The 17,814-nt window shown below is 35.3% G+C and overlaps 3 protein-coding genes across 3 annotated transcripts; 1 reads left to right on the forward strand and 2 right to left on the reverse strand.

Annotated features, from left to right (window-relative positions):
• Nucleotides 1-3,640: 3,640 nt before the first annotated feature.
• Nucleotides 3,641-4,321, reverse strand: LOC141714738 (uncharacterized). The gene has a single exon (XM_074518242.1). It carries the CDS (start codon nt 4,319-4,321, stop codon nt 3,641-3,643), a length of 681 nt encoding a protein of 226 aa, XP_074374343.1.
• A 2,603-nt stretch (nt 4,322-6,924) lies between these two features.
• Nucleotides 6,925-11,097, forward strand: LOC141675855 (uncharacterized). The gene is made up of 5 exons (XM_074482072.1): nt 6,925-7,126; nt 8,023-8,628; nt 9,091-9,179; nt 10,262-10,361; nt 10,603-11,097. The coding sequence occupies exons 1-5, from the start codon at nt 6,980-6,982 to the stop codon at nt 10,810-10,812; spliced, it is 1,152 nt and encodes a 383-aa protein (XP_074338173.1). The 5' UTR covers nt 6,925-6,979; the 3' UTR covers nt 10,813-11,097.
• A 1,663-nt stretch (nt 11,098-12,760) lies between these two features.
• Nucleotides 12,761-17,341, reverse strand: LOC141675871 (putative methyltransferase PMT3). Its single transcript, XM_074482073.1, has 8 exons — nt 17,190-17,341; nt 15,583-16,044; nt 15,332-15,496; nt 15,052-15,234; nt 14,308-14,902; nt 14,003-14,115; nt 13,649-13,869; nt 12,761-13,280 (listed from the first exon to the last, which is right to left on the reverse strand). The coding sequence occupies exons 2-8, from the start codon at nt 15,850-15,852 to the stop codon at nt 12,965-12,967; spliced, it is 1,863 nt and encodes a 620-aa protein (XP_074338174.1). The 5' UTR covers nt 15,853-16,044; nt 17,190-17,341; the 3' UTR covers nt 12,761-12,964.
• Nucleotides 17,342-17,814: the final 473 nt, after the last annotated feature.

Here is a 17,814-nt window from a genome sequence, read left to right on the forward strand (position 1 = left end):
GGTACATCAATCTTCCATAGTTTTTTCCATCCTTGCTCATGAGCATCATCACAATATACTCCATTTCTAGTATGCCAGTACCTATAGCCAGATTTGACACTATACTTCCCGTCTACAGCTTCTGTCCATGTAATGCGATCACTTACCTGATTAATTGGAATAGGTGTTGCTAATATCGCCTTAGCATCACAGTCTAAGAATAAACTGTTCACCTTTTGAGTATCCCATTTCTTTACACCAGGAGAAAATAAATCACAAGCCTTAACAACTTCTATTTCAACAGCTCGTACAGTCTCAACCCTATATCCTTCTTTCCCTCTAAGCCAAGCATCACTAAAAACATCTATAGTCGCCCCGTCTCCTAACACCCATCCGAAACCATGTTTTACAGCTTCTTTTGCTTGCCACAAACCCGACCAGATAAAGCTCGCCCCACCACCTCTACTTGCATCCAACAAAGAGCTATTTGGGTAATATTTCGATTTAAACACCCGTGCCACCAGCGTGTTTGGATTCTTGATGAAGTGCCAATATTGTTTCCCCAACAAGGCCAGGTTAAACCCATGTAAATCCCTGAATCCCAGCCCCCCTGTGCATTTAGATGAACACATATTCGTCCATGACAACCACTTAACACCTTTTTTATTGTCTTGACCTGATCCCCACCAAAAACTGTTCATCATCCTCTCAAGCTCCTGACAGAGTGATTTAGGAATTAGAAAACAAGATATAGCATAAGACGTGATCGTCTGTGCTACACTTCTAATAAGAACTGCTTTGCCCGCTCGCGACAAACACTTTGCACTCCACCCTTTAATTTTACTCCATATACGCTCCTTTAGATAGTTAAAAACCACCTTTTTCGACCTTCCAATAAGCGATGGGAGCCCCAAATAATGCCCTGTACTCAAATCATTTCGAACACCCAGCAGGTCCTTAATTTCATTCTGCTTATCCATCCTGACATTGGAACTGAAAAAAATCCCAGACTTTTGAAAGTTTATGGCCTGTCCTGAACTCGTCTCATATCTTTGCAACACCTCCCTTATCTCTTTAACCTCCTCAATGTCTGCTCTGCAAAATAAAAAGCTGTCATCTGCGAATAACAGATGAGTTATTGCCGGAGCTTGTAGTGTAATTTGACAACCATGAATTTTACTCCTCGCAGCAGCATCCTTGATCAACCTAGACAACCCTTCAACACAAAATAGGAACAAATATGGGGACAAGGGGTCTCCCTGACGCAACCCCCTCCTTGGTGTAATAGGACCAATTTGAGCGCCATTAAAGTTTATAGAGTACGATACTGTTGTAACGCATAACATGATCCAATCCATCCATTTTTTAGAGAAACCCATTCTCTGCATTTGGTTCCTTAAGAACCCCCAATCTACTCGATCATAAGTTTTACTAACATCAAGCTTTAACGCTACTTCCCCCTCTGACCCTCTTTTCTTCTGTTTCATATAGTGCAATAACTCAAATGCCACTAACACATTATCTGTAATGCTCCTCCCTGGCACAAACGCTGACTGATTCTCAGATATTATCCCTGGTAGCAGCTTTCGAAGACGGTTTGCCAGGACCTTAGCAACTAACTTGTACAACACATTGCACAGTGCTATGGGGCGTAGATCCTTCATAGTCTCCACATTCTCTTTCTTCGGGATTAACACAACATTTGTGTTGTTAATTTCTGCAGGAAACGATAGGTCAAGCATCCATCTTTTACAACATTGAAACACTTCCTTTCCTAATAATTTCCAAAAATTCTGAAAAAATGCCGGGTTTAGTCCATCCGGTCCCGAAGCTTTATCTGGATGCATTTGACTAATTGCCTCTGTAAATTCCTCCATTGTAAAATCAGCCTCGAGTTCCCTGTTATGCTCTTCAGTAATAACCTCTTCGATTGTACTTCCAATGACCTCCTCTTCTCTACCATCATGATAGAATAATTTCTGAAAATACTCCTTTACTACCTGACACATTTCTTCATGGTTTTTCAGCATCTCTCCATCTTCATTTTTAAGTTTAGTAACATGATTCAACCTCTTCCTTGTCGTAGCAAAAACATGAAAGAACTTCGTGTTGGAGTCCCCATCTAACAACCAAAATGATTTAGCTATTTGTTTCCAATAAACCTCCTCATGCATCAATAGCTCATCCAACTTGCTTTTTTCTTCAAAATACTTCTTAGTTCTGTCATCAGTTGCACAGTCTTCATACAGGTTGATAACTTCCTTCTGTTTTCGAATTTTCTCCCTGAATTTATTAAAAAACTCTTTACCCCACTTCTCCATAAAACCAGACAGATCTAACAGCTTTGGTAAAAATTGACTCGGGGCCATATTCGTCCAGTATCTACTAATCTCCTCATGAAATGTCTTTTCCTTTAGCCAGGTGTTTTTAAAACGAAAACGAAACTTCTTCTTAGAGTGATCCAAACTACAGAGATTAATTTGAATTGGATCATGATCAGAGTATATAGTATGGTGCACGCTAAGTTTACAGAGAGGGAACAAATTCCACCATGACGCTGTAGCAAAAGCCCTATCCAAACGTTCACGAACCCAGTCTTTAGTACCTCTGCTCTTCTCCCATGTGTAGTTACCCCCTGTTAAATCCAGCTCTATTAACTCGCAATCCTCAACAGTGTTACGAAAACCATCCAGTAAGCCTTGCAGATGTTTATGGTTTCCTTTCTTATCAGATTCACTCAGCATATCATTAAAGTCTCCCACAATGCACCAAAGTAACGATGACCTACCTGCAATCTCCTTTATATAACTCCACAATTCCCTTCTCCTCGTACGTTCTGGAAACCCATAAAAACATGTCATCCTCCATTCTGGAATATCGTCTTTTAACATAAGAACATCAATGTGATTGTTTGAAAAATTACTAACTTTACAGCTAACACTTCTCCTCTAAAACACAGCCAGACCCCCACCTCTGCCATTGCTGTCAACTGACCAGTACTCTGCAAAGCCAAACTTCGAGCACAACCCTTTTATTTTTTCTTTATTTGAAAACGTCTCAGACAAAAACAAAAAGTCAGGTTTTAGAGATCTAACCAAATCTCCTAGAATTCGAACTGCTCGAAGGTTCCCCAACCCTCGGCAGTTCCAGCTTAAGGTTTTCATTGTTGATGGTTGGCTTGCAACGCAAGCTCAGCCAATTCATTTTTGGAAGACGTTGCACAATCCTTTACAGAAAGAGCAGCATCTGTGTGTGAACTCTTATAATTTGGGCCTGTAATTAACCCACCAGTAGTATCCATAACATCATACACTTCTGGGCCTCCCCTCATTCTTTTCCTTTCAGTAAATTTAAGCCCACTAAACTCATCATCCTCCAGCCCACTTCCAAAATTTGAATTTCCATCCAATCCCTGAAAGCCCGCTATTTTTACACATGCCTTATCTGTATACGTAACAACCTCCTTTGATTTCCCCTGTAAACTAATCATATCCCTTACAATATGCTGATTTCCGTCTTCCACGTTGTTACCCCCCTTTGATTTCGGATCACAGTTGACTCTTCCAGCCCGCTCTTCCCAGTTTGAATCCCCCTCCTCCTTTAACCACTTACTTTTCACCGGACCTGTCATTCGCCGTGGCGGCGCACGTAACCAGCTGCCCTAGTCTTTACTGATCTCCTCATTTCCCCTGTTCAAAAATTTCCTGCAATACCTTTCAGTATGTGACATTAGCCCACACGTAAAACAAAAGTCTCCCAACCGTTCATACTTGCAATTGATGATTACTTCCGTCCCATTTCTCTTCACTATTTTCTTTCTCCGTTTTAATGGCTTCCTTACATCAATTCTGACTTTAACCCTCATAAACTCGCGCCATATACTCGAGTTATTCTTGGTGTCATACTCCAGAAATTCTCCAAAAAAATCACCAAGCTGCTTCCCAACACTTTCCACCATAAATCCAGTAGGTAAATTATAGAGTTGAATCCACAAATTAACGTGCCAAAGTGGAACATTCATGGGCTCCTCCCCCTGTGGTATTGCAGCTATAATCAGCATTGCATTATCGAATGACCACAAACCTCCCTTCAGCACCCACCCCAAATCTTCTTTATGATAAAATTGAAACAGAAAAATTCCCGGTTCAAGCTCCTTGATATTGATCCCCATTGCCGGCTTCCAAACATCCGCTAACTTCGATTTCATTGCACGTACACTCACATTCCTTTCTGTAAGAAATCTTCCAACTGCACACAATTCATATTTCGTTGTTTCCTCCTCCACATCCCCATCAAAAGCAAAAGCTGTATTTTCTTCCTCATCTATATCCAAACCTGCCATACACTCATTCAAATCCTGATATCTTGACATATTAACAAACTCACACGACCCAAACTTCAATGGTTAAAAGTTTGAACGGAGAGAAAACAAAAAGCTCTCATATGAACGGAGAGAATTATGAACCCAATGGACCTTGATATACTATAATCACTTCCCTGTTGCATGATATATTCATATACTATAATCACTCCGGCCTAACAAATAGTAACCGTATATCTATATAAGGTTTTTTATTAAAATTTTCAGGTTAGCCGGAGCCTCGATTAGTTTCCTCCATCCCCTTATTAAATCGTGTAATAAATAGTAGAAAAAGAAAGTGTGCATCATTGTAAAATAAACAATTTGGCTTATGACTGGAGAATACATTAAGCTAAGCTTCATATACAGGCTTTTAAGTGAAACTTCAAGTACCTTATCCATATGAGTTTGCAAATCTTGAGGCATATTAGATTTCATTTCAATCCGGTTGTGAGATTTAATCCATGTTTAAGTAGCTCCTAACATTTCTCAACCCTTCGCTTCTAAAAAAAAATTAAAAGGTCTAGCGGTGAGCGAAAAACCGAACTAATTCAAAATCGCTAACAATTGCATATGCAAAGGCTAGAACAGAGCACTTATAGTTTCTTAGCCTTAAATATTTAAAAATAATGAATTTAATCAAAACATATTAGAACAAATAAAAAATATAGAAAAATAACGTACTTTTAAAATGTATTTAACCAATTTGATTAGTAAAATATTAACAATGAAATAACAAATTTAAAAATAAATAAATAGTAATAGATGGGAACAAGTAGTACATATAATAAATAAAAATAAACAGTGCTCGAAATATCAAATTGGGTATCAAAATTTATTTTTAAATGATGTGATATATATGTAACTTGACAATTGATATCATTTTATTAAAAAAATTTATGTAAATACATGTGATGCACTATTATTAATTGCATTATAGATTTATAGTCAATCACAATGTGACATTTGATATTCGTTTTGGTACCAATTTAGGACATTTTATCATTTTGTAATTTATCTATCCACATATTCGTAAAATGTTTGTAATTATTATTTATCAACATTTTTTTAATTATATACTAATTTCAAATTGGGTATCAATATTTATTTTCAAATGATGTGATATATATGTAACTTGACAATTGATATCATTTTATTAAAAAAATTTATGTAAATACATGTGATGCACTATTATTAATTGCATTATAGATTTATAGTCAATCACAATGTGACATTTGATATTCGTTTTGGTACCAATTTAGGACATTTTATCATTTTGTAATTTATCTATCCACATATTCGTAAAATGTTTGTAATTATTATTTATCAACATTTTTTTAATTATATACTAATTTCAAATTGGGTATCAATATTTATTTTCAAATGATGTGATATATATGTAACTTGACAATTGATATCATTTTATTAAAAAAATTTATGTAAATACATGTGATGCACTATTATTAATTGCATTATAGATTTATAGTCAATCACAATGTGACATTTGATATTCGTTTTGGTACCAATTTAGGACATTTTATCATTTTGTAATTTATCTATCCACATATTCGTAAAATGTTTGTAATTATTATTTATCAACATTTTTTTAATTATATACTAATTTCAAATTGGGTATCAATATTTATTTTCAAATGATGTGATATATATGTAACTTGACAATTGATATCATTTTATTAAAAAAATTTATGTAAATACATGTGATGCACTATTATTAATTGCATTATAGATTTATAGTCAATCACAATGTGACATTTGATATTCGTTTTGGTACCAATTTAGGACATTTTATCATTTTGTAATTTATCTATCCACATATTCGTAAAATGTTTGTAATTATTATTTATCAACATTTTTTTAATTATATACTAATTTCAAATTGGGTATCAATATTTATTTTCAAATGATGTGATATATATGTAACTTGACAATTGATATCATTTTATTAAAAAAATTTATGTAAATACATGTGATGCACTATTATTAATTGCATTATAGATTTATAGTCAATCACAATGTGACATTTGATATTCGTTTTGGTACCAATTTAGGACATTTTATCATTTTGTAATTTATCTATCCACATATTCGTAAAATGTTTGTAATTATTATTTATCAACATTTTTTTAATTATATACTAATTTCAAATTTATTTTTCTAGCCTTAATGATTTTGTAAATTTAAAAGTCTGATATCTATCTATCTATTTATATTATTATATTAAAAATAAAATATTCAAAGTCTGGTTGTTATTACCCTGATCACTCAATCCAAAATCGTCAGATCAAATTGACAAGAACACTTAAATATAGTTTTAAGAATTATTATTCAAGGACACATAAGTTTCAAATCACACAAGTAACATATTAAAATTATAATTTACAATATATAATAATAGCACGAGTTATAAGTAACATATTATTAAGATTAAGTTTAACGGATGACCCAATATCAAGCTGGTCATGTTAAGGCCCAATAAGCGGGCACATGATAAAATCAGCAAACCCAAAGTCCATATCCCGCACACGGCCCAATGTACAAACTTATTACAGATGACCTAAACAAAAGTACACAGCTGAGGTTGTTTTTTTTAGCAAACGCAGCTCAAAGTTGTGTAGTAAAATGGGCAGAAGTGATGACTCGCGGCAGAGGAGAAAGAACAAACTGAAAACAAGAAAACAAAACGATTCTCTTAAAGTGTCGACTCGTGTTGCCGCTATTATCGCTGCTAAGAAGCGCCGGAAGACTGGTAAACGCACCCAGTGTCAGGTATATACTTTTTCCGTAAATAAGTAACTTATAACTAATAAGTAACTTATAAGTCGGAAATTAGATACATGTTTCGATTTATAAGTAGTTATTTATAAGTAGTTATTTATAAGTTACTTATAAATTGTATAAAACATAAAATCAAAAATGAAAGATAGATAGGAGTGATTGTTTAGGAATGAATTGTAGTAAGTTAAAATGTAGTAGGGATTAATAAAATGTGAAGTGCATAGCTTAGAAATTGGCGTTTTTCGGGATTAGTTATTGTCGTTTTTCGGGATAAATTGCTTGTTTTATTGAGGGGGTAGTTGTTACCAAATGCTTGTAATTGTTATTTGATGAGTTCTGGAGTATTACCTCGTTGCTTAGGATCCGTAGGACTTGTCCAGTAGTAGCAAAAGCAAAATGATTTACCCTCTCCCCTCGGTTTCCTCTAATGAATTGCCACTCTGCTTTTAGTTCTCAATCGAGATTTATCTTAGGAAGTAATTAACACTCTTTTCACTAGACTGCACCTCCTCACCCTCAGCATTGTTAATGCACCGTCTTCCATCTCCCTATGCAATTTCCAGCATAATGTCAGGTGGTAAAATTCGTGCTCTCATTCAAAAATCCTCCCTTAGTCTACAATCTTCCCCCTTTCGTCATTTTCAATGATTTGTTGGCATACTACGATAGATATAATTAACGTGAAAAAAATGAAGGAAATACTAATATATCTGAAGAAACGAAACAACACTAATACACTATTTGTTTTGTAATGTAAGTAAGCTGCTTCATGTCAACGTGAAGGAAGTATTTTAAAAAGATTGATGGAACATATAATGCTTGATTCTTTTTCTAATGAACGTGAGTTTTTTAATTTCTGAGTTGTATTGCATCTTGTGACTCCACAGGGAATGTGTTATAGTCTTCCGACTCCCGAGGATCCCTTTAATGACAGATATGCCAATGATGACATTAATAAGATAAAAGAAAAGAAACAAAAGCCTTCAAAAACTGATCGGGGGAAGGGTAATACGGAGACAGAAAAGAAAAAAACCGATATGGCTCATGTGAGAAGGGGAAAGTACTTGGGTGTTGACAAGGAGCATATGATTGATGATATGCAACAGGATGACGATATGAATATTACGAAAATAAAGGCTCATCTAGCCGGGAAGAGTGGAAAAAACGGGCACTTGTTTGAAACCCAAGAGTGCCCTTCTAAATTTCTCATGTTGTGCTTGAATGCAATACAGAATGAATTGCGGCATGATCGAGGATCTTTTACTGACGTGGACAAACCTTTTTTTGTTGACACTTGGGGAGTTGAATTCTGGAAATGTTTTTCACTTGGAAAAGACATGGTAGATACTAGTGGAGCTTGTTCTACAGCAGAGCAAATTGCTTGGATAACTTCAACTGCTGCGGATACCATAGCAAGGAAGGAAAAAGAAGGATTGTCGATCCCTATACCGTTCTTATTATTCCTTGTTGCATCTAAAGAGAAAGCCTCAATGGTTTGTACAAGTCAATTTTTATATATATATATATTTGGTCATTTGGAGAAGTTATCTTTTTCCATTGATTATTACATCCTCATTCAAAACATGCTTCGTGATCTGATGGTCTTAATGTTTAGACGTTTGTACAGTCATATGTTTGCATACGGAGCTGTATCTTCTTACACCACACACACACACACATCTTAATGCTTAGGAAATAATTTTGATGGACCTCCTCAACATACTGACAACCTCGTATAAATGACCGAGTGCCAGTTTTAAGTACATTATATCAACTTCTTCCAAAACCCAAAAGCAAACTATCTATCAAAATATAAAAGAATCTTTCTATTTGCCATATTTCCTAATGTACAACTGTAATTCTTGTTCGAATGAAAATCTAAGGAAGTCATTGTCACCTCAAACTATCTATTATTATTTTCCCTCTTTTTGTATGACAATTTTGGTTTTGATCAGGTTCGCTCTGTGTGCAAGCCTTTAAAGGCTCTTGGAATTCATTCTGTGAGCCTGCATTCTGGAGCATCCCTAGATCATCAGATTCAAGGGTAGGTCGACGTTTTTTTTCGGGCTTTAATTTTAATATAAAAATTTGATTTCAGAGATTGGCTGTCAATTATCCTGTTAATCCTTTTAACTTTTTGCTTGTAGAAAATTGGATATGTGTAGCACCTATTCTATAAAAAAGTTAGCAATTTTTTTTCAGCATATTAAAATGTTTACGATTAGATACGAGCAACACCAGGGTTTGATTTTTCCATTAATGACATTTTTCCTGATAACTAGGTTCAGAAGACTTTCTGTTATTGATCTTAAGAGAGAGTTTAGCTCCCCCCCCTCTCCAAAACATATGTTAAATAGATGCCGAATAATTGCATCCTATCATGAAAAACTCTTTCATTCCTATTGAATTTGATGGAAATTACAAATGTTGTAGAACTTAAGGGGACTAATGTAAATAGTTTAAGAATTGAAGTTAAATAATTACACAACTGTAGAAGAGACTTGACAGAATACATCAGATTCAAGAGAGAAACCGATGTTAAAAAGGTAGTTATATCACATATGGAGGAAAGTAGTTAAAGAAAGAGAATTTTGTAGTGGACTAGTAATCTCCAGAAGATAGTTTCCTTTTTTTGATAGTTCCTTCCAGATTTGCAGTTGTAGAAATGATCTATGAAAGCCAATATCTTCTACTATGTATAGATGTCAAACTAGTCATTAGTGTACTGTTGACTCTTGACTACCAAGTATATACTAGTATATAGTAATATGTAGCCCTACACAATTCTAGTACCTATGATGACGTCCCTAAAATTTTACTATCTGACTAGTGGTACTTGTATTAAGTTGATTAGGCACATTATTGCTCTGGCATTTTCATATGTAGATGTGTTATAATTGAAATTGGATGTGCATACAACAACAGTAATTGAAAGATTGTATTAGCAAGTGAAGAACTAATATGTGGTAGATATGCATAAAAGACTATACCTTGCTTTAAGACCAGGACTCATTTGTGTAAATTTCTTTTGGCATGTCTTTGATAAATTTTTATATAAAAGTATACTCAAGTACATGCACACACATCTACTAATATATTTTTTCTAAGCATGTGTTTTCCCTTCAGACTTAGGAGCTGTGAGCCAGAGTTTCTCATGTCTACGCCGGAGAGGCTTTTGGAGCTTATCTCCTTGAATGCTGTTGATATAGCTGGCATCTCATTATTGGTAATACTTGAATCTTCCCTTCTTTTTTTTGGAGAGGTCAATTCCATAAAGTAAAATATAATGTGGCCAACAAGGCAGGCGAGCTCCTCAGCAACTGATAATAGTGCGCCAGCTAAACCAAATAGCACCAAGTAGCTAGTCAAGATGGAAGTCTTTAATTAACATAAATCACTCAGTCTGCGGTCTGCCAGTTGAATTTGTTCAATGAGATGTGACTATTGAGCTTTATATGCAATTGCAGGTTGTTGATGGACTACACTCCAATGCTGATAAAGGGATTCAACCCGAAATTATCAAATCTATAAGGAAACATATTCACGGCACTCCCCAAACTTTGATTTTTACTGATGGCCTGCACAATGACTCCATTTCAGCGGTGGATGACCTCCTCTCACAATCAGTATGCACATTAGGGCTCAAAAATGCAGTCAAAAGTGCCAGCATCAATTAGTCTGTGAATCTCAAGAACTAGCAAAGATCTGACTAGTTATCACTTTTCACTTGAATTTGAAATTGAGTTTCCCTATTAGAAGTTACTTTGTTGAATCTCCGCGAGTACTCATTTTTTAACATTATCTCTTGTTGGAGCAAGTAATTTGTTTTACTTGAAAGTTGACTTGTATTCAAATATATGCACCTGTCAAGTATTAAAACAAATTATATGTTTCAATGAGTACCATTCTCGAATAATTCTCGGGATGACCAAGAATCGAATCAGATGAAGTAGTTTTATGTTTCCTTTCTTCTAATTCAATAACTCAACTTCTTAATGAGTGTTTGATAAGTCTGGATATTTACAGTTTAAAGGGAGTAATTCAACAAACACAATGATAAAAATTCTTCATCTTGAGAAGTATATTGTTCAAATTTTGTTTGATGCTCAATGGGTTTTCTAAAACAACTTATCTATTCAATCTTCTCCTATTTATCATCTCTATTTATAAAACAATCTACTACTTCACGTACTGCGTGTAAGCTTAATGAGTACTTTGATTTGGCCATGGAAGAGACAGAGAAGTCTGTTAGTGATGCAGATGCTATGGGTACATTTGTTTTTTCTTTATTTGCATGCATGGATACTTTTGTTTTTGCTAGTTAAACATACTCGCACACCCTCCCTCGTCGTCTTTGACAAGGTTCTAAACCTCAACACCCCGTAAAAATATATGTAGTTTGAATTAGTTCACGTTGTTGGTTATTTTATCGATTACTTTGTATGCTGCTTCGATTGGAACACCGAAAACTTTAAAGTTTCTTCACAAGACCTCACATTTATGTAAATGCTTCCCATTCAGAGTTTAGTTTTGCCTCCTTCCCTTTAATTGATATCCAAACACCAGGTCCTCCTAGAGCAGCATAATTTAGATGCTTAGTTTGAGATTGAAGAGTTGCTTCATAGGCTAACTGATTCTCGTCTGTTTCCAGCACTAATCTCAGTTGGCTATACATTGATTGTCTAATCTTGTCCCGTCTGAGATAAAATGGTGAAGTACGTTTAAATGAATTAAAGGAACTGATAATCCTACCAATGGCGAGAAAAGACCTATATTTTGGTCTTCGTACACCATCCAAAGGTGCTATTTTTCGACGATTTTACCACCTAATATCTTTACCTTAGTTCTGATAGAATATTAAGTTGCTTACGTAGGTTTTTTAAAATTTTTTTATTTAGTTGAAGTAACGTTTTGGCTCCAAACGGTCCCGACTACCAAAATGCTACTTTATCTAACAAAAGTGCAGCGTTTTGGGCCTTTTGCATAAACACCATACGATGTACCGTTTTCAACTAAAATTTAGGGCCATTATTTTCAGAAGTGACATTTGGGACCATTATTTTCAGAAGTTACATTTTGGGTCATTTTTAACTCCGAAGTGATATTTAGGACCACCAACTCAAACCGAACCAGGTACTCCTCTCAATAAATTTAAAGGTTTATATTATTTTTCGTTGTTTTACAATCACATTTAAAGAAAATATTGTATTTCGGTCTCTCTTTTATCATCTTTTCTGCAAATTACATCGAGCTCATCTGAGATTTTGGCATTTTTATGTGCTAAGTTGTAGAACTCGATGCTGAAAGATTTCCTCAGAAGTACAAATCAACCTTTTCATTGTCATCAACCTTCATTTTGTGAACTGTATCAGGTGATAGGCCTAATGCACGAAGATTTTAAGAAGGCCATGAATCGTACGAAGCCTAGCATTAATAGAAGCAAGTTAGAAGAGCTCGAACAATGGAACATGAATTTCGGATGTAACAGAGATTAAAGCACACAGCGCGATGGGCAACAAGCCACAGTTTACAGCTCCGTGTGCAAAATTAGCTCACAGGAGCCTTCTACAAGAGTGAGTTGCTGCATCATTAGTGGCGTTTTGAGTATACATTTACAATCTAAAATATTTGAACTATTTTTACCATTGCATGGCAAAAAATGTATTGTAGTACAAAAAACAAGCAGTCAAGAATTTATCAACTATATCAAATTGTGTAATAAATTGAAGCGAAACAGTTTGCGTAATTCTACAACATACAGCGATGACCCTGTAGATCCCTTAGGCTTTAAAGGTATGCAAGTATACGGCAGTACTAACCAAGATTTTACTACTCTGTGTTTTTCAGGCTTTCACTTGTGAGCCACAACTTCTTTTGGATGACAAGTACAGTTTCATCCCCATCTTCATCTTCGGAGGAGGAATCTGTGGTTACTGCTTCCCAATGTAATGCAGTTAAATACTTCTTTACAAAATTGAGAACACGTTGCTTGTCCCTGATTATAACAAAACCTGTTGGTCTGAGGATGCGATCCATCTCAATCAGGAGATCCTCGCCACTACAACCTTTCTTCTCGATGTCTGAAAACACAGTCCAGGCGTGGAGCAGGTCATATGTTCGGGGATATGTGGAGTAGGCTTCACACCTATCAATGGTTTTTCAAATTAATACACTTTAAGATGCATATTAAAGAACTTCAAGTATTATTCCAGAATTCAGATGTTATATCTAAAGAAACAGTGTAGACTCGTGACAAGACGAGCCTCATACTTGAGCAACAGACATTTTAGAATCATGCACTGAAATATTGAGGCAAACTAGAATCAGAATTCATTAACTACCTGTGGCATCATTCGACACGAAACATTTGCTTACTAATACCAAAGATATAAATCTACAGTCTACGCGTAAAGATTATAAAACAACAATATAGTTCATATCAATGTTGCAACATAAAAATTCAGAATGATGTCCAGGCACCAGTTCTGTTAACCAAAAAATAAGAATACGTACCAATTGTGGACTGAGCCAATCAAGCCTCTATCATATATTAGCTTGAGGGTGTTGGGTCCCTCTTCGGAGACAATATTCATCACCCAGACATCCTTATTCTTCAGTGAAGCTCCAAATGACCCTAGATTTGCCTTCATGTCCATTATGTTCCTCAAGGTGTCGGATGAAATCTTGGGACTCAGTAGCTCCCAGTATTTCTCAACCCTTTTCTGCCAAAGTTCCTGTGCGCAAATGAAAAATGTTTACAGTTTAGTCATGTATTTAATGTTTTCTAGAGAACATCCATATGCAAAGGTGAGGACATATATGATAAGTGATAACAAATAAAAAAGACGGAGTCTTGATTAAGATTACCGTGTCTTTTTCAAACGTTGCACTTGAATAACCAAAATCAGCCAGCCGTGGAGGTGGAGCAGTTAAGCGTGCAGGCCAAGGTGCAAGTCCACTTCCCCCAGTTCTATGATCACCTGATAAACAAAACCAAAAAAGTGGGTATGCAGTTTTAGGCTCTATGCTGATGTTCTTGAAGTCCTCAACATCATAGGCCTTCAGAGATTATATTAAAACAATCCTATAAAAAAACGAATCGAAACCCTCAAATGAATATTCTTCTGCTCTAGTTAATACATTATGAGCAATAATAGATTAAAGTAACTTACGATCAGAATAGGAGGTAATGCACGCTTCCATTGGTACACCAGAAACAGCATCTGGATCATCGTCAGATTTGCATAGAGGTGGTTGAGTACCAGGCTCTCTTTCCATGTAACAATCATTGTTTAGTGGTTTGACCCATATGACAGTTTGGTTCCTTTTCACGGCTATTTTCCAGCACATGCGTTCTACAAGTGCACTCATCTCTTTCCATATTCTGAGATCTTCTTCATCTTGTGCATATGCTTCGGGAGAGGAGTAGGCAAAATAACCTCCAGGTCTGAGAAGTCTATCCAACTCAAGGAGGAGGATTCCATCCCTTTGCAGCCAATCAATTCTACAACGAGAACAGTGGGCGAGTTCAAATGATCTGCTAGGGTAGGGAAGCCTCTGCGTCCCTAAGACCCCAAGATACGCGGGGATCCCTCTCTCTAAAGCAAACTGAATTTGATTTTGATGCACATCATTAGGTGCTACAGACATGGTAAGTATATCATTTGAAAGAAGATATGCCCCAAAACTTGCAACACCACAACCAATATCCAGAACTGTTCGTAATCTTCCTTCATTGTTTATATTGTCGTCTGAAAAGTTGAGCATCTGCCATATCAAATTACCAACAAGAACTATCTCAAAAAGAGGAATGAGAAAGTCTAACACTTTAACAGACAATCCTAAAGAATTTGGCACATAATTGTCAAGTATCTTCTAGGAAAACTGATGAGCGATTTGTGGTTAAGAAGTCTTACATTAGCAAGTGATTTGATGTACTTATCAGCTCCATAGTGGAAATGAGTACCTCCACCAGGAAAATTAATCTTCTGACCTTTGACAACCATCCAGTTTTGATCAGATTTTTCACTTGCAAGATGAGTATGAGGTATATTTGCTTTCCACACCTCATCTCTGCTTTTTGGCCACTTAATTGGGATCTGAAGTAGAACATTTGTGATAAACAACATAAAGGTAAATTAACCAAATAGTGATAATTTAACAAAACGATTCTCAAATTGCTCAGATACAACTTACCTTATATCCTGGTGGGGGCGGAATCAAGCAATTGAATCGTCGTTCAGGCACTGGGCAATGTCTTTCGTAGTGTTCCATCAAAGAAAGATCCAATTTTAGTCTTGTTTGGTATATAAGATTCCTGTCTAGGCAGGGTATCAATTCTGAATGCCTATCATCACATACCTAAACTTAACAAAATTAATTACTTTTCTCATTAAAGAAAAGACAGGCAGGTAGCCACAAAGTAGACTAGTACAAAGAGAACTTACGGGGAAACTCTTTGATACTGTACCATCTTCACTGTCATCAAGGCCCAACTTGAATGAAGTGTCATCTTGTCTAGAATCTGTATTTTCATCATTACCCAAATACGATGATCCAAGCTTCCTTAGGGACCGGCTTCCATACTCTAATGCGGACTCAGCACTGCTCCGGGAGCCAAAATAAAAATACAGAAACAAAAAGACTGTGACAACAGCTACTGAAGTTAGCAAGCGTCTCTTCTGGGATCCATCTGATCCATCTGGTTTTCCCTTCATATTTAAAATTTTATTTTCGCTAGCTGAATAGGGTTTCCCTATCCACTTCAGTTTCCACAAGAGAAAAATCTCATTAATCTCTTTCGTGTCAAATTAAGTAACTAGCAAAAACAACATACAATCTTATTCAAGATTCAATACGTTCAGATTCTGTTACTCCAGTGCAAACAACATACAATCTTATTGACCAACCTGTAGAGGCAAGAGAGAAACAACTGATATTAATTTTGCAGGTTGAACAAAATAAACTTGCTAGGATTAAAATAGCCGGAGCCTGTAGTATGAATACCCAACACAGATAAGGTTTCTACATATTACAACTCCTTTACTGTTATAACAATCAAATACTACAAGTAACATAATAGACTTAAATGGACATGCATAACTATGATTTTTTAGACAAGAGGAGATCAATATGGACAATTTCCCATATCATAATAATAAATTCCAAAATGTATGAAAAAATTAGCACAAATAATATATTTCACTTCTACATTCTGTTAGTTTCACATAAGAGATGTATCCAATTACTCTGCGTGGGATACGGAGTATACTATATACTTCAATACTAAAAATGAATTTATTTGAGCTTAGTACGTTGATGCAACCATAAAAATGTCATCATATCTAGAACGTAAGCTAATTACAAGATCCGTGGTTTTAATAATTTCACAGATCACGCCAAAACTGTGACGTTTAAACTACAGTTGATTAAATCCAAAATGCTTATGTACAGTTAAACCTCGATGAAGTAATAATCGATAAAGTAATAACCTCGCTAAAATAATATTTTTCTCCGGTCCCAACTCAGTGTATTTTTACGTGTAATATTTTTTCTTGGTCCCGACCCTATTACTTTAAAGAGGTTTAACTGTACTTGATATAGCAAATTACAAGAAGCAAAGTATCATCAAAATTAAACTGCAAAGCCTAGAAATTGCGGAAAAATGCAAAACACAGCAGAAACAGATCCACAAACTTGCGAAGTTACTTTCATCATATAATTTCACTTGATCACAAATACATGAAACCAAAAAAGATCACAACTTCAAACTAAGCACAGCAAATCAAGAACTCAAAAAGATTCAACTTTTCTAAGAAATGCAACTAAATCAAGATTCTAACACAACTTACTCAACTACATGTGATCCAATTAAATCAAATAACTAGACAAAAACAGTTAATAAAAGCTGCCCATTAACTATAAAAACTTAAGTACCACAGATCTACACTGTACTTGAACCCTACTAAATTAAACTGAACACACATGAATCTTCTGTGTGTGTGTAATATTATTGGGAAATGTAAAATGCTAAAAGATGTGAAAGTGAACTTACTGAGATTGGAATGATAGAGATCTGAAATGGGAAAGTTTGCTCAAGTGAGTAAAACAGTGTTGGGCAACTACAAGATTCTTTCCCACTTGAACTAATGAATGGACACTACAGTATCCTATATATTGTCATCATACTATAATGCACACGACTGAGATAGTTAAAACTAGGAGTTAGATCCCGAATGTTTACTGTCTGTCCATGCTATTTTAGTTGTCTTAGCCATGTTTATTTTAATCAATATTTCGGAAATCGGAAATAGGCGGAGATACGAGTTAGTGATTTATGAATAAATTATAGAGATTTACAGGAATGATAAAATTATCATTTTGTACTCCAACCTAAATACATTTCTAAACTTTACGTTTGTTAAACACCGTAAGATCATTTTCGGAGCGTGTTTCGACATTTTAAGATTGTATAGCTAGTGGTTATTTAATATGGTATCGGAGCTCGGTTTAGAGTAGATTTATTTAATTTAAATATTTGTTGTTGGAATTGCTATTGATATTATTCATATTTGTTTTTGTCGATTGTAACGAAATGTACCGTACGATTGACAACCAGTACTAAAAGTATATGATCATGCTCGAGCATTCCTCTTACACCTAAAATTTTCATCTTAAAT

Source organism: Apium graveolens, chromosome 1 (genome assembly GCF_009905375.1).
Source record: "Apium graveolens cultivar Ventura chromosome 1, ASM990537v1, whole genome shotgun sequence".
NCBI classification, from domain to species: domain Eukaryota; kingdom Viridiplantae; phylum Streptophyta; class Magnoliopsida; order Apiales; family Apiaceae; genus Apium; species Apium graveolens.

Coding starts and splice junctions, on each gene's coding strand:
- LOC141714738 (XM_074518242.1), bottom strand. CDS start 4,321: ATGGCAGGTTTGGATATAGATGAGGAAGAAAATACAGCTTTTGCTTTT.
- LOC141675855 (XM_074482072.1), top strand. CDS start 6,980: ATGGGCAGAAGTGATGACTCGCGGCAGAGGAGAAAGAACAAACTGAAA. Junction 8,629..9,090: donor CTAAAGAGAAAGCCTCAATG/GTTTGTACAAGT, acceptor GGTTTTGATCAG/GTTCGCTCTGTGTGCAAGCC. Junction 10,362..10,602: donor TAGCTGGCATCTCATTATTG/GTAATACTTGAA, acceptor ATGCAATTGCAG/GTTGTTGATGGACTACACTC.
- LOC141675871 (XM_074482073.1), bottom strand. CDS start 15,852: ATGAAGGGAAAACCAGATGGATCAGATGGATCCCAGAAGAGACGCTTG. Junction 15,235..15,331: donor CGCCCCCACCAGGATATAAG/GTAAGTTGTATC, acceptor GTTCTACTTCAG/ATCCCAATTAAGTGGCCAAA. Junction 14,903..15,051: donor ACATCAAATCACTTGCTAAT/GTAAGACTTCTT, acceptor TTGATATGGCAG/ATGCTCAACTTTTCAGACGA.